General features: G+C 49.6%; 2 protein-coding genes across 2 annotated transcripts; one reads left to right on the plus strand and one right to left on the minus strand.

Annotated features, from left to right (window-relative positions):
- The first annotated feature begins 483 nt into the window (after positions 1-483).
- Positions 484-1,048, plus strand: LOC127349179 (uncharacterized). Its single transcript, XM_051374955.2, has one exon. The coding sequence runs from the start codon at positions 573-575 to the stop codon at positions 849-851; it is 279 nt and encodes a 92-aa protein (XP_051230915.1). The 5' UTR covers positions 484-572; the 3' UTR covers positions 852-1,048.
- Positions 1,049-6,768: 5,720 nt separating this feature from the next.
- Positions 6,769-9,730, minus strand: LOC127296809 (uncharacterized). The gene is made up of 6 exons (XM_051327034.2): positions 9,538-9,730; positions 9,343-9,440; positions 7,558-9,072; positions 7,405-7,473; positions 7,223-7,291; positions 6,769-7,136 (listed from the first exon to the last, which is right to left on the minus strand). The coding sequence occupies exon 3, from the start codon at positions 9,032-9,034 to the stop codon at positions 8,465-8,467; it is 570 nt and encodes a 189-aa protein (XP_051182994.1). The 5' UTR covers positions 9,035-9,072; positions 9,343-9,440; positions 9,538-9,730; the 3' UTR covers positions 6,769-7,136; positions 7,223-7,291; positions 7,405-7,473; positions 7,558-8,464.
- Between the last annotated feature and the right edge of the window lie 4,871 nt (positions 9,731-14,601).

Consider the following 14,601-nt stretch of genomic DNA (forward strand, 5'->3'; position numbering starts at 1 on the left):
GTTGGAGGCTACGGCGAGGGATGTTTTTTCCCTACATGGGTGGCAGCATAGTCTACGGATAGATGCCCCACCTACACTTTAGGCGTTATATGATTCATCGTTCCGATATGTATCTCGCCTAGTTTTTATTATTTATCCTTTTGAACTTGAGAGAACAAAACGGCTGTGTGCATCCTGGTTATGCAGAGGCTGGATGTAATTGCTTATTAAAGTAATAAAGCATCCTTTATCAAAAAAACTAATCCTCCGACATTTATTATGGATGGAGGGAGTGCCGTGTTCACAAGGAAAGTATACATCCCAGATATCACATCATGCAGCATGCTGCACCTCTGCGAGAACTTTCCATAAGTGAGCTGATTAGCAGTACCCAAATCAAGCTAAATTAAGCCAATGGCAGAGTGCCACTGAAAAGTAGACTCCAGACACTTTGGGTGATCGATGCAACTCCAGAAGCCAAGTCTCTCCCTCCATAAATACGCAAAGGGCGCGTGCGTCAGTTATCACACGTCTCTCTGCCTCTCTCCCACACCTTGCTCCACCACTCCACGCTGATCTCCAGGAGGCCATCAATGGCGATGGAGGTGGAGTCGGCCAAGTGCGAGTGCTGCGAGCTAAGGGAGGACTGCACCCGTGGTTACATCGTGGGCGTGAAGGCAGACTTCGGCGGGCGGTGGCTGTGCGGGCTGTGCTCGGAGGCGGTGAGGGAGGAGGGGAGGAAGAGGGGCATGGAGGAGGCGCTGGAGGACCACATGGCCTTCTGCCGCGGCTGGTGCAGGAGCAAGGACCCCGCGCTCAGGGTTGCCGACGGCATGCGGCAGATGCTGCTCCGGCGGCGGCGCTCGAAGTGAGACGAGGCGGACCGAAGTGAGCGATCACGTCGCACGAAGGGTGTGCCACCGGCGATGGATGAACTCGGCGCTGCCATGCCATCTAGAAAATGAGTCCCGCACAAGATCGACGCGGATGAGAAGTGATCAGTCTCTTTGAGCTGGTGTGGCATTGATCGCCAATAAGCCAGGGGTTCAAGTATGTAATGTACTGTAGTGAAGTAATAAATCTCAGCTAGATTGAGACTGCATATTGGCAGTTTATTGGTTAGTCTCGCTGAAACTTCAGCTCAAGACGACGAACTGAATCACATTTCTTCTTTCAGATGATGTGATGATGCCTGCCGTCTGGTCCTCATCTTCCCTGTCGATTCCCTGCTACATGCGTGCGATCTTCCTTCATCCAATGACAATCTACCGATTATCCATTAGAGCATCTCCACTCATCCCCCATATGGAGTCCGGCGTAGCCGTTTTAGGGCTCATATGGAGGACGCCGGCGGCAAAACAGAAATAAGGCCGGGCGGCTCCCAGTTCGCAGCCCCTATACTAAAAAAGAATAATTTTCAAATGTAACACAATTCATAGAAATAGTAGATTCTAGTAGATTCATAGATAGTTCGGCCATACTTGACCAATATTTTTTCATATTTAAAAACATATACATTTAAAAAAACCTAAAACTAGTTGCCACCATAGCCGCCACGGCCTAGGCGGCGGTACATCACCGTTGCGTTGCGTAGTCGTCCTCCTCGTCGCTGAGCTCCTCCTTCGGATGCGCGAGGTATAGCTGCAGCCCTGACCTCCCCTGTCGACACCGGCGGGACCGGCAGGCCGCCCGCGCTGAGCGCCCATCCCGAAGGACAGCGCATGTCCGGCGGGACGGGGTACCCCCGCCATCCACAGAGCGCGCGCCTCGGCGTCGAGAAGCCAACGGCGGTCGAAGCCGTTGGCAGCGGCGCCGTCTCCTTCGTACTAGTCCATGGCGACGGCGCCAGTGTTGTAGAAGATGGGCGACGGTTTTGGAGAAGATGGAGGAGGGCGCTGGCTGGAATGTGCGGCGAGGAAGCGGCGCGGGGGTTTAAATGACGTCGAGGGGGTGTTGGCGAGCATTAACACCGACGCTGAAGATGAGCGCGAAGGCGAGCATGAACGCCGAGCAGTTGCTGAAGGCGAGCAGCCTTTGACAGGCGCAAAAGGCGAGGAGGAAGACGACTCTGTCGACAATAACGAGCCGATTCCACATCCAAGCAGCGCTTACCGCGCCTTCTTCCCGCTTCGTTCCCGCAAACACGCGGCGTGCCAATGCCCTGCTAGTCTCTCTTTCTACTGGGTTCGGCCTACGAACGCCTGGAGAGTTGGGTTGCCGGCTGAAAAACTAGTTTAGAAAAATTAATTTAGGGGTCGTGACATGAAAACTAATTTAGGGGCCTTGGCTGGGCACAAGTTTTGGTGCCAGATGGAGATGCTCTTAGAGCATCTCCACCGGCACCCCCCCCCCCCCCTCCCTAAATAGTTGCCGGTAGAGGCGCCGACACTGCATCCTCTATTTGGGGGTGTTGTTCCCACACCGGTGCCCCCAAACCGGCGGCTTCGATAGATAATTTGAACTAAAATATCAAATAAAAGCATAGAAATTCGAATAAAGAGAAGAAACATTCTAGAAACTAATACTCCCTCCGTTCTTTTCTATAGTGCCTATAGATTTTTGGCATTTGTTTCAGAATATAAGGTTGTAGCTTAGCTTTTTTTCAATTACCCCCTCCCGGCTCAGCTCCCAAATCGTCCAACTCCCAAATTTGTTACGGTAAGTTAGAAAGATATGAATTTCCCAAATTTTACGTTGATCTCAAACTGTTCAGCTAGGGATCTTGTTTAAAAAATACGCTTGCGCTAATTTCCGTGCCAAAAAACAATAGGCATATAATTGGGAACATGGTTTACACGAAGATATAATTTGGAACATGGTTTTTCACAAACTAATACATAGTTTGAACTATGGTTGACACAAATATAAAACATTGCAAAATAACTAAACCTAACTAGTGTTGGTATCGCAGGTTTCGTGTGTTCGCTGCCAAGAAAGAACACTCTCAGGCACTCCCAGACACCTAAACTGGAAAATCCAGCTGGTGACGGTACCCATGTTGGTTCTTTCGAGGAAGGACATCCAAAAACATGTGTGCCTATTTTCGCTACGGAGAAACAACACTCAGTCGTCCTCCTCATCGGTGTTGCTATGGTAGTACCGGTGGCAGCGCGTCTCGTCGAACACCTTGACGCTCATATCCCCCTCGCCAAAGTAGGATAACGTGAGCACGAAGCCGGCTTCGGAGTGGTGGTAGCGACTAACTTCTCCCAGCCGATATGGAGGTACATCTTGCCGCGCGTGTCGCGGATCACGTCCACAATCCACCGGCAGCAGCCGCAGGCAGCCTCCCGCAGATGCAGAGAGGCCGGCTCGTTACCAGCGACGAAGTTGGCAAACTTGTCCGACAGCCTCTAGATGCTGAGTGGGTCGCCTTTGAGGACGACGACGAACTCGAACAACACTTGCCGCTCCACCTCCTGCAGGTCCGACGATGAAGACGACGACGTCGCAGGCGACGGCGAGCGTGCAACTCTGCCGCGGCCACAACCACGACCACGGCCGCGACCTCGACCAGACATGGCGTCGTCTCTTCAAATGGTGGCGGCTAGGGTTGGGAAGAGAGGCGCTAGGGTTTGTGTGGGAGGGACGATGGGAGAGCGCCCTTTTTATAGGCCGGAGAGAGGCGGGGGAGCGGTGGTGCTCATTAACGCCAGCACAGAGAGCTAGGCGCGACGGGACGGTTCGCTACGCGTCTGCGGAAACTGCACCGCCGTTGCGCGCCAATAACTCCCGTCGCGAGGTAGGCGATGGTTAGGTTAAATTTGAATGTGCCGCTGACGTGTTGGCCCCGCCACTCCCCGCTGGCGTCGACTTTTGGGATGTGTTGCTAACAGGCGGCTCCCACGCCCAAAATTTTCCGCCTCACGAGGCGCCGGCGCACCCGGTTCGCGCCATTGGCCAAGGGACCGACACGGGGTTGCATACGCTTCTATTGGGCTCGGAAAAGCGTCAGCGCTATTTGGGGTGCACCGGTGTGAGCCTATTTTCTCTCCCGACCCCCAAATCGCTATCGAGACCGCTATGTGGTGTGCAGGTGGAGATGCTCTTAGGATGTGTGTTGTTTCTTCAAGCTAGAGTCAAATCTAGTCTCTACCATGCTTACAGTTTGTGCGGTGTTTACTTCTTCAGCTTTGAACAAAATAATCCCGAGATATTCCCTTTCATCTCCACATTTTTTCCTAGATTAGAAACTCTCCATTATACTAATGTATTTATAGGGAAAAGTATTTAAGGATAAGTACGGGAATTGGCATCTCCACATTTTTGCCTAGATTAGAAACTCTCATGTACTAATGTATTTTTGGTAAAAGTATTTAATGTATTTTTAAGGAAAAGTATTTGAGGGAAGTAAGGGCATGTAGATAGAAGAAAACTCTTTACTAATATTCAAATCGGTTCAAATAAACAAATTACATATAAAATTTCGAAAAAAATATAATTAAATTACATATAAATTATTTTAAACTACTTCTTTTTCTTCTTCGATGATGGCCTCGCCTCGTCATCGTCATCACGGTGGCGCTTCCTGCTCGTCACCTCTTCCGAAGAGACGGTGTCGGCCGACGCGTCGGAGGAACTAGTGTCCTCCTCGTCGTCGCCGGTGCTCGCCGGCTGCGCCTTGGCCTTGGCCTTCGCTTTCGCGTCCGACTCCGCCTTCGCACGGGCCACCGCCTCCTCTGACCCTTCCTCCTCCGTGTCCTCCTCCACGCCTAGCCATTCCTCCTCGCTGTCAACTGGCGGCAGGGAATCATCGCCGCTGCTGGGCGTCCGAGTTCTGTCCCACCAATGGCGCCATCCAGCAGACTTGCCCTCGCTGGAGGTGTCGGATGGAAGCTGGGAGATGTAGCTCATCATCGCTGGAGGTGTCGGATGGAAGTTTGGATGAATGGCGGCCGGTTGAAGATCCGAAAGCGCCTACATACGGGTCTTAATAAGCGCGGATGAACAGCAGCGCAGAAGTCGAAGAGAGCGGCGGTTGCTCTTCCGAGGAGTCCGCGCTCCATTCCGGCGGTTGGCGCGTCGGTCGACACGGTTGCCGATGCGACGGTTCCGGTTCCCGGCAACTGCACCGTTCCTACGTAGGCGACGGTTGAGCATCCGAGCCGCTGACGCGTCGGCCCCACGCCTCCCAAAACACACCCACTCCGGGATGACCCAAAATCGGCCCAAATCTGGGCCTTGTTTGCATGGCCGCGGACACCGAGGGTTGCCCTCTCACGCCCTCCCATTGTCCTCCCCTGGCCCGCCTATCTGCCTCCCAAAACACACCCACTCCCACTCCACTGCCAAAACCTAGAGATGGCCGACGAAGCTTTAGGCCCAGCTCGGAGACGAGGCCCAGCTCGCGACGGCAGAGCTCCGGGATGCGGGGGTCGGGCTAGGCCGGCGGAGCTCGACGAAAGTTCAGGTGGAGGTCCACGGAGGGCCAGGCGAGGCCAAGCGCGGCCGATGGACCTCCTCGTCGTCGCAGCACAGAGAGACAGGCGAGGCCAAGACATTTCGGAACCGTTTTTCTTCACGCGGGGAAGGATCGCAGTGCTAGCTTATAGTGCGCTAGTTGGCGCACCAGATATACCGCTTTAGATAGCGCAAACTGCCATGCGCACTAAAATATTTACAGCGCGACCTACTTTATAGCGTATGCTGGAAGATAAAAAACGTGTTCAGCGTTGTATGTTGATGTTTTTTTAGCGCAACCCTAGTTTACAGCCACTCCTCGAGATGCCCTAAGTTGTAGCAATTTTTCAGTGCATAAAAAATTAGTGCAATCATAAAATAAATGTATAATCCATACCTTGACCAGAGCATGTAAGTGTCCTGGTTGAGCCAATGAGCCTTGTTAATTTCTGTGTTCACCCCCCTTTTTCTATTTGCATTAGCGGTGCATTAGTTTTGGCACGCAACTGTATGTTTTGTTGATGTATTTTCGCATGATGGGATTGTCTCCTATTTTGTGTCCAATTTTAAGGACGGTTTTAATAACGATACGCAAGTATCACGGAGTGGCGGAGAATACGGAAGGGAGCCGTATTTCTTTTTGAAGCAAAAGCCAGCACTGGGGTAAGAGTTTTAGCAAAAGCCAGCACTGGGGTAAGAGTTTTAAAGCCGTACGATGTTCCCAGGTGGCCTAGTCGCACAGATCGTCGCATGGAACGGGCACAGGCAAGCCGCGTTCCAATATAATGGTAGAGAAGACATATCTTTCCTTATCCCACCACATCATCTAGAGAAGACAACTAATATAAATCCTACAATGCGTTATCTCATCCCTAACAATTAATGATAATTAATTAAATTTGATAGAAAATTATGTTTCTCGGGGAAGACATGTTGTGATATGTCGTACAATGAAGAAAATAGTCTTCGCTTATTCGCTTATTTTCTAAGAGATGATCCCTTAGGCAAGAAAAAACAACCTTCTCTCTCCAACTAATCAAAAATTCAACATAGCACCTCTTAAGGAAGGCTAAAGTCACCCCATCGTACATGTCCTAAGGGGATTAGGTTAACACCGAAAATACAAATAAACGGCCTGAAGTAATTCTGATTGTCAGTTTCATGCTTACAATTCAGATTATGGCCGAGAGTATCCTCCAAAGCTAGCTGACAAATAATAATGCTTCGTGCATCTTTAACCAGGTCACAGTGACTCTTTATTTATAAACAAAAAACATCTCAAACATCTTCCCACTACCATAAGCGTTTCATAGATCACGTGACTACGTTAGCCGTAGGTCACTTGATGATGGAGAACCACATGCACACAACAGATGAAAAGCTGAGCCATAACAACCAACTGTTTAACTAGATTATATAAAACATGACTGGTCTTCACAATGGTCAACAACAAAGATTTTACGACACATGATTAACACTGATATAAAGGTCTAGCATTTTTTGTGCTGAAACAGCACGCTGACAAAGCAGCAACATCTACTAATAAAGGGAAACACCACTAACCATATACTGATTAGTTTAAACAGTAACAGAAAAAGCTAGCCAAGTAGGCATTACATTAAAGGATCAGTCTAGCATATGCTGCACTGAACTGATGCTTGTTAACTACGAAGGAAACAAGCTACTAGATTTATTGAAACTTCGGTAAATATGAACCCCAGGTACATGTACCATGAAATTGCACTGGAGAAGCGAACCTGCAGCAACAGAGTACAGAAATGACATCAGTAATAGCCAAAAAATCAACAGCATAAGGTTAAACGAGCCGGAAACTTGTGATTACCTAGATTTACATCTTAGGAAATCTGAAACCCAGGTACATGTACCCTGAAGTTGTACCAGAGAAGCAAACCTGCAAGGACACAAAATAGAAATAACATTACTATTAGCCAAAAAAAATCAACAGCCATTCTCGAAAAAAAAAATCAACAGCATAGGTTAAGCGAGCAGGAAACTTATGATTACCTAGATTTAGAGCTTAGGCAATCTGAACCCCAGGTACATGTACCATGAAGTTGCACTGGAGAAGCAAACCTGCAGCACCACAGAACAGAAATGGCATTAGTATTGCCCAAAAACAACAGCATAAGGTTAAACAAGCAGTAGACGAGTAATTACCATATCACTGTTTGTACTCTTGTAGGTCTTTGAAATCTGGAGTCTCACATCCTTTATCAAACGTGCCAACAGAAACTGAATCCTCAACATGTTCCATGAACATGAACAGGGACCATGAACTATACAGGGTGACAGAAGAAGCGCATCCCTGCTGCTAGATGAAGTTGAGTTTATGGGTGAAATGAAGATTCCATGGCAGGGGAGGGGATTGGACATGCTACATATGAAACAAACTGAGGTGGGAGAGGAGGTGCAGAGATAGAAGTTAGTAGACGGATGAGTGAGGGGACTTGTTGAAATCACCACTGGGCCTCTTCATTCAAAAAATACAGAAGAGCCAGTGAGGAGAGATCTTGGTGTTCTTTGCAGAGCACCGGAGAAGTCGGGATGAATAGAGGAGTGTCAAGATGGCGAGGCAGAATGTATGTATCAGAAGAATATAAGATGCGGATATCCTAGACTGTAGCACAGGAACAGATACCAGAGTGTAAGCTCCAGTTATCTGACAAGAGAACAATATACTACCTTACTACCCTACCCCTGCCAGGTGCAGTTTCCTACTAGCTAGGATCATGCAGACTACTACCACTATTGGGTCATGATGAATGGAAATGAAGATCTAATACCTAAAGAGAGTTGGAACCATAGAGGTGACTAGAAGCTACAAAGGCGACTCAGAAACTGCTGTGCTCTCATCCACCCCAACAGGCTCCACCACCACCACCACCACACCCTTCTCACAGCAGTTTCCAACGAGTCTTGATATGCTTGCTAACCCACCTAAGAGTAGTACTAGTGATGAAGAAGAACCTAGGTGGAAGGCTGCTGCTATTCTAAGTTACTCTATACACAGTAGCAAGGTTAGCTGTTGATGACCTATGTACACGGTGACGCCCATGATTGAGTGCTAGGCGATATCGAGATGGAGGATCCTCCTGAGATTCTCCGTCGCAATGGCAGTGTCGTCGCCACCAAAGAAGCCCAGAGTTGAGCCGGCAGTGGGTGTGGAAGGTGCTGACTTGGCATGCACAAGCAGCTCGACATGGTCGGACCGGTCAGCGGGTGGCAACTCGAGCGAGACACTGCGCTTCTGGTGGAGGGAGGAGAACTTGGGTATGGGCAGTGAGCTGGGCGGCGGCGAGTTGGAGTAGGCCGGGCCGGCCCAGAGCTCGGGACCGGTAGGAGGAGACCCTGCTGATGGACTGATGGGGATAGCTCGGCTGCGCTTCTTCCCGTTGTGCAGCTTCGGGGTCTTGGGCTCCGGGGAGTAGTTCCGTGTTGGGCGTGCGGGTGGTGGCGTGGGCGGGGACGGCAGGATGCCGATGCTGACACTGGAGTGGAAGGCGCGGCAGTTGACGGCCTGGTAGGCGCGCATGGGGTGGGGCGACGAGAAGTGCGGCGACGGCCTCCTCCGGCGGCCTGAGTGGTGGTGGTGGCTGCGCTGCTGCTGCTGCTGCGAGATGACCAGAGTCTCCATGGCCAGACGTTTTCTCCGAGTGGCGGGTCGAACGAGCCCTGGTGCCAAACAAATGGAACGCACATCAGATATTGTGGTTTCATCGGTGAGAACTTGACAAAAGCATCGACTTTGGTGTGAATAATCGCATACAGAACTACGCTTTCAGCGTTGAAATGGTACACTATACCATGCAGAGCAGATTTTTTTATAGAGTAACAGGGATTGCTCCCCGCCCGGGTCCATTTACATGAAACGAAACCATACAGATGCAGAGCAGAGCAGATATTTGCGGACGCGGCCTAGATCTATTAGAGATCGGAGGGTACCTTGGCGGATCTACAGCCGATGAACGGATCGCAACCCAGAGGAGCTCGGAGGCGATCTGAGAGCTCCGGAAATGCCTCGGCACGCGAGCACACACCCACTGCATCGAGGAATCGAACCACCATGGATCAGAACAAGCCACCAACAAAAATCCCCCAAAAAAACTCAGAAGCACGTAGCGCCATTTCGCAACTCACCGATCCGACGAGGGACGTGTCCGCGGGGTGGTGGGGGAGCGGCGGACGGATGATCCTCGCGAGGCGGGCGGGCGGGCGGGCGTGGATGGATCTGGCCGCTGCGGCGAGATCTGGGTGGCGAGAAGGGAGGGAGGAGGTGGAGGTGGGTGGGAGCTGATGAGGTGTGGTTGCGGTTGGGGTGGGGGTGGAGTGGGGTGTGGAAGGGAAGGGAAAGCAGCAGCAGCTCCCTGTATCAGCTACACGACGCCGCGGACTCGAAAGTCGGAACGGACGGCCCAAAACCGGGTTTCATACTACACGTCTGGGGTCCGGGGTGGAGCCCGTGGCCATGCGCTGCGCGCCCGTGAAAGGGTGCATTTGTTTGGTTTTGGGATCGAAGCTGGACCGTTCCGGATTTTTCGAAAATTTGGGACGGGTAAATTCAGGTTTTTAAAATGACACATGAAATTTGTACAATTTTTTTGAGATCTGTCGATTTGGGTAGAGGTGATTTGATATATGGGTTGGATCAAGTGGGAGTAGATTCATTACAATAACACATTAAGTGGGGGTCAATTATGAGATCTTCTAAGGGACCATAATATGGTACTCCTTGTTGCTACAACATATGGATACATATTCCACAATAAATTAATGAACAATCTAGAATTAAGAAACTATTATTGACTTATCTTTTCCATCTCTTTACTTAAATTGATGTTTTTACCATGATTCCCATCGTATATATATATATTCAACCCTAATCATGAACTCATGGCAATGACATCATCATAAACAATTGTCTATCCCACTTGTATCTATCCAAATCTATCTACACAAAACCTCACGGAAGGAGGAGAACTATCTATATATCCAGATGATCAATTCAATAATTTAGTAATGTTTAGCAAAACCCTAGGATATAATACATCTCACTTTGGAGTGGTGAGGTAATCCAGTATGAAATAGAATGAGACCATATCTATGCATTGAAATGGTAAATAAGAAACTAATCCAACTAGTTCGGCCAAGTGGGGCCTTAATCTATATACCTAAAAGAGATCTTGTGAGCACATCATAAACGTAGAATAATATTGCCTATATAAGAGAGCTCCACCTAAAGTGTTATACTCCAGTTATTTGAGCAAGCACTTGACATTCAGGATGAGAGTCAAATATTCTTAGCTAAACCTTTGTTAAGCCAAAACCCTAATCATCAACAGTGGGTGTTGATTATAGAACCTTGAGAATGGTATTTAGGTTAAACCCTAAGGAGCAAGAATCTATCAATAATAACTTGAGTTTATAAATAAATGACTATAACAGAAAATAAAGACCTTAATAATAAACCTCCAGGAATTATATGTGAATATGATTCTAAGAAATTATAAGATGATAAGCAGATATCATCCATGTCGGGGGGGATGATCCCCGGTAGGTCAAGACTATGGAAAATATGCCATGTTAAAATGTGTATTTACTGGATTAAAGATTAATCCGGATTCTGGAAGCTCTGTTTAGCAGTGCTAGGTTAACACAAATCGGTATACCAATAGGAGTATGATGGAGTAAGGGCAACCGGAAGTATCTAAACCGGGGCTACGCCAAAGAGATGAAACTTGAGAAAGACAAAGCATAAGAGGCCGGATCTCATAGATGAAGGTGCCGAGATCCGGCATGAGCTCGACTGTAGCATGTCGGCACCCCGGTCAAAGATTCTCTCCAGGACCAAAGGACAAGATGAGCGAAGCGGTTCAGCTTTAATCGAAGCCCTGACACCAAAGAGGAAGATGACGTAAAAGAATTTGGACGAGGTCACCAGGCCTATGATTAAAGAAGGGACATCACCCTGGAGTCAAAAGGCTTTATAAAGTAGCTTAGGTCAGCAAAGATGCCCCTAGGGTTCCTTCTCTTGTAAGCCTCCTCTCCACTATATAAGGAGAGGAGGGGCACCCCTGTGCGGGACGATCGGGCAGTAGTGAATAGATTTGGGCATGTAAGCCGTACGTCTTCAACCTCTGGCCATTTGGCTAAGTTCCTAAATTCAATACATCGCCTAGTGTGTTTCTCCCCTCTATCATATCCCTCTCCCGGATCCTCAAGCGTACATCCGGCCCCTATCTTAAGCCTACCCATGGCATTTGTTGTTACACCATGATGATAGTTGGTGCCCACCGTGGGGCCAGCAGCTGCGCTTGCTGGGGTTCATATCCGGACGGGTTCCATCATCGCCTCCGGAGAGCAAAAGCAAAAAATACCCCACTAGAGAGAAAATAACAGTCATAGTAGTATTCTTTTGGGGACCAACCGCTAAACGAAGCCTTCGTCTGTTGCCATCCTCCATCATTGCAGCGGAAGCGGACGCCGGATGAGGATGCAGGAACCGCTTGACGAGGACGTCGCCATGTTTCTAACTCCTTGACACCTCTCCCGGTCTCCCCAACCCCAAACCTCAGAACCAAGGCCGGCAGTTGGACTCCTTTGATTAGCCCGAACGTGCACCTAATAGCCGGGGTAAGAGCATCACTAGTAGTACCCCTAAACGCTCAAACCCTCAAACCATTTTAAGGGTTGAGAATGGGCATTTTTTGGCACTTTTAGAGGTTGAAAAACTGGGGCAAAGACTAGAACCCTCAAACCCAACCCTTATAACGGAATATTCCGTTATAAGGGTTGGGTTTGAGGGTTCTAGTCTTTGCCCCAACCCCAACCCTTCAAACTGTCATATGACATATCACAAATTTCATCATCTCAATAACAGTTTGAAGGAAACAATAATTATTCTAATTATTATTACAACAAAGAATAGTACTTTCAAGCACATAATAAAATCATTCAAGTTATTACAACAATGTTTTTGCAAATAACAATAATAATTCGAATCAAATAGGACATAGAAAAGTAAAACAAAGGTAGATCATTGGCCTTGGCGCCGCCCATCCAATTGCCAGTGGTGCTCGACTAGATCATCCCGGAGCTGGGCATGAGTCTTTTCATTCTCAATCTGACGATGTGCTTCAAGAAAAGCTTGTACGCGAGAACTGTTTCTTTCCGGTTGCACACGGGTACCAACATTGTCATAGAAACAAGGAAGGTTTAACCCTCTCTCATCCTCGAGGATCATGTTGTGTAGAATCACACAACATTTCATGATGTTCTCCAAGGTTTTTTTCCCAAAAACGAGCTGGACCCCGAACTATGGCAAACCTTGCTTGCAAAACACCGAAAGCTCTCTCAATATCCTTGCGGGCTGCCTCTTGTGCCTTGGTGAAATGAGCCTTTTTTTGGTTAATGCCACCCCATTTTTCTCTTTGATGGACTTCACAAGAGTTGCCCACTCGGGATAAATGCCATCGGTGAAATAGTATCCCATTAAGTACTCATTGTTCATGACCTTGTAGTTGCAAGTAGGAGCATCCCCGGAAACTAATATAATCTTGCAAACAAAGGACACCTATTGAGCACATTGATATCATTGAGTGTGCCCGGCAAACCAAAAAATGCATGCCAAATCCATGTGTCCTCTGATGCCACGACCTCAAGCACAATGGTTGCATCACGGCTTTTACCGCAATACATGCCTTGCCATGCCTTTGGACAATTTTTCCATTTCCAATGCATGCAATCAAGACTACCAAGCATCCTCGGCCATTCCCTTTTTTCATTCATCTCCATCAATCTCTTTGTATCTTGCTCGTTGGGTGCTCGAAGATACACATCACCATACAACCGGATGACCAATTAAACCCGGCCAACCCGCATTGCCGCCGATATCTTTTGGTACCCACTAAACCCCATGATACCTGCGGCGGATCTACGACGCTTGAAGTAATCTGAGGCGACCGCACAATCGGTGACAATCTTCACGAACAAACTACAACGCATTCGGTACCTTCTCCGGAAGAGGCGTCGTGGGTATGTCGGTACCTCCGCGAAGTAGTCGTGCATCAATTGCTCGTGGCCGAGAGCGCGGTTCAGGTAGATGGTGACTCGCCCCATCTTCGGCCCTCTCCTCTGATCCATCAGGTTCGTGCGGTCTTCAAACTCTTGCACGTCGACGAGGAGGCTCATCATCTCGACATCGTCGTCTTGAAGCAACTCCTCAATATCCGAATCATCCGACGACGACCAAACGGAATCATCGGACAACGACGTCGTATTGTCGGTGTCCATCTACATAATACAACAAAAACTAATATATGAGTTTCCAACAATGTATCTAAAAGAAAAAATAAAACAAAAATAAAACAAAAAGGGGCATAACGGGGCGAGGCGCGGCCGGTCGGGGCGTCGGGAGGGCCGGGGCCGGTCGGGGCGCGGCGGCGGGAGGGCCGGGGTGAGGCAACCCGGCGGCGGGAGGCGAGCGGCGGGGCTGGGAAGAAGCGAAGCGCGGGAAGCGACGCAGGCGGCCGGGCGGGGAAGGGGCGAAAAGCGGCGCGGGGCGACCGGCGCGGGAGGCAATGGGGCACGGAGGCGGCGCGGCCAGGGAAGAAGCGAAGGCGGCACGGGGCGGCCGGGCGCGAGGCGGGAAAAGGGCGGAACGGGCGGAGCGCGGGAGGGCCCCGGGGGCCGGAGGCGCGAGAGACGCGGGAGGCGGCGGCGGGAGGGCGCGGGCGGTCGGAGGGGAGAGAGGCGGTGGCGGGAGGGCGTGGGAAGCGGCGCGGCGGCCGGAGGGGAGGGAGGCGACGGTGGGAGGGCGCGGCTTCGAGCTGAAAAATCCCTCCCGCGTTCGTTCGCGAAGGGAAACGAGAGGAGTAGGGGTTGGGGCAAAAATGCCTCTCCAACCCCCACTTCTACAGGTTGGAAGGGGGAGTAGGGGTTGGACCTGGGAATTTTTTTTAGGGATTTAGGGGTTTAAGGGTTCTAGTTTACGCATTTTTATCGCTCAAAACTATAAAAAAACAGTTTTTTTAGGGTTTTAGGACGGGGTACTACTAGTAATGCTCGAAGGAGAGACCATATGAACCCCGCCAGCGATCTAGCTTCGAGTCGCTAACCCTAATCACGAGTAATTGTGTTTAGGAGTTCTCGTCCGTTACTTCTGGATTACTTTGTAAGTGTCGAACTGGGTCACTGGCCCGGCCT

Source organism: Lolium perenne, chromosome 4 (assembly GCF_019359855.2).
Source record: "Lolium perenne isolate Kyuss_39 chromosome 4, Kyuss_2.0, whole genome shotgun sequence".
In the NCBI taxonomy this organism is placed as follows: domain Eukaryota; kingdom Viridiplantae; phylum Streptophyta; class Magnoliopsida; order Poales; family Poaceae; genus Lolium; species Lolium perenne.

Bases quoted from the DNA above. Each gene is read 5' to 3' on its own strand.
- LOC127296809 (XM_051327034.2), bottom strand. From the start codon at position 9,034: ATGGAGACTCTGGTCATCTCGCAGCAGCAGCAGCAGCGCAGCCACCAC.
- LOC127349179 (XM_051374955.2), top strand. From the start codon at position 573: ATGGCGATGGAGGTGGAGTCGGCCAAGTGCGAGTGCTGCGAGCTAAGG.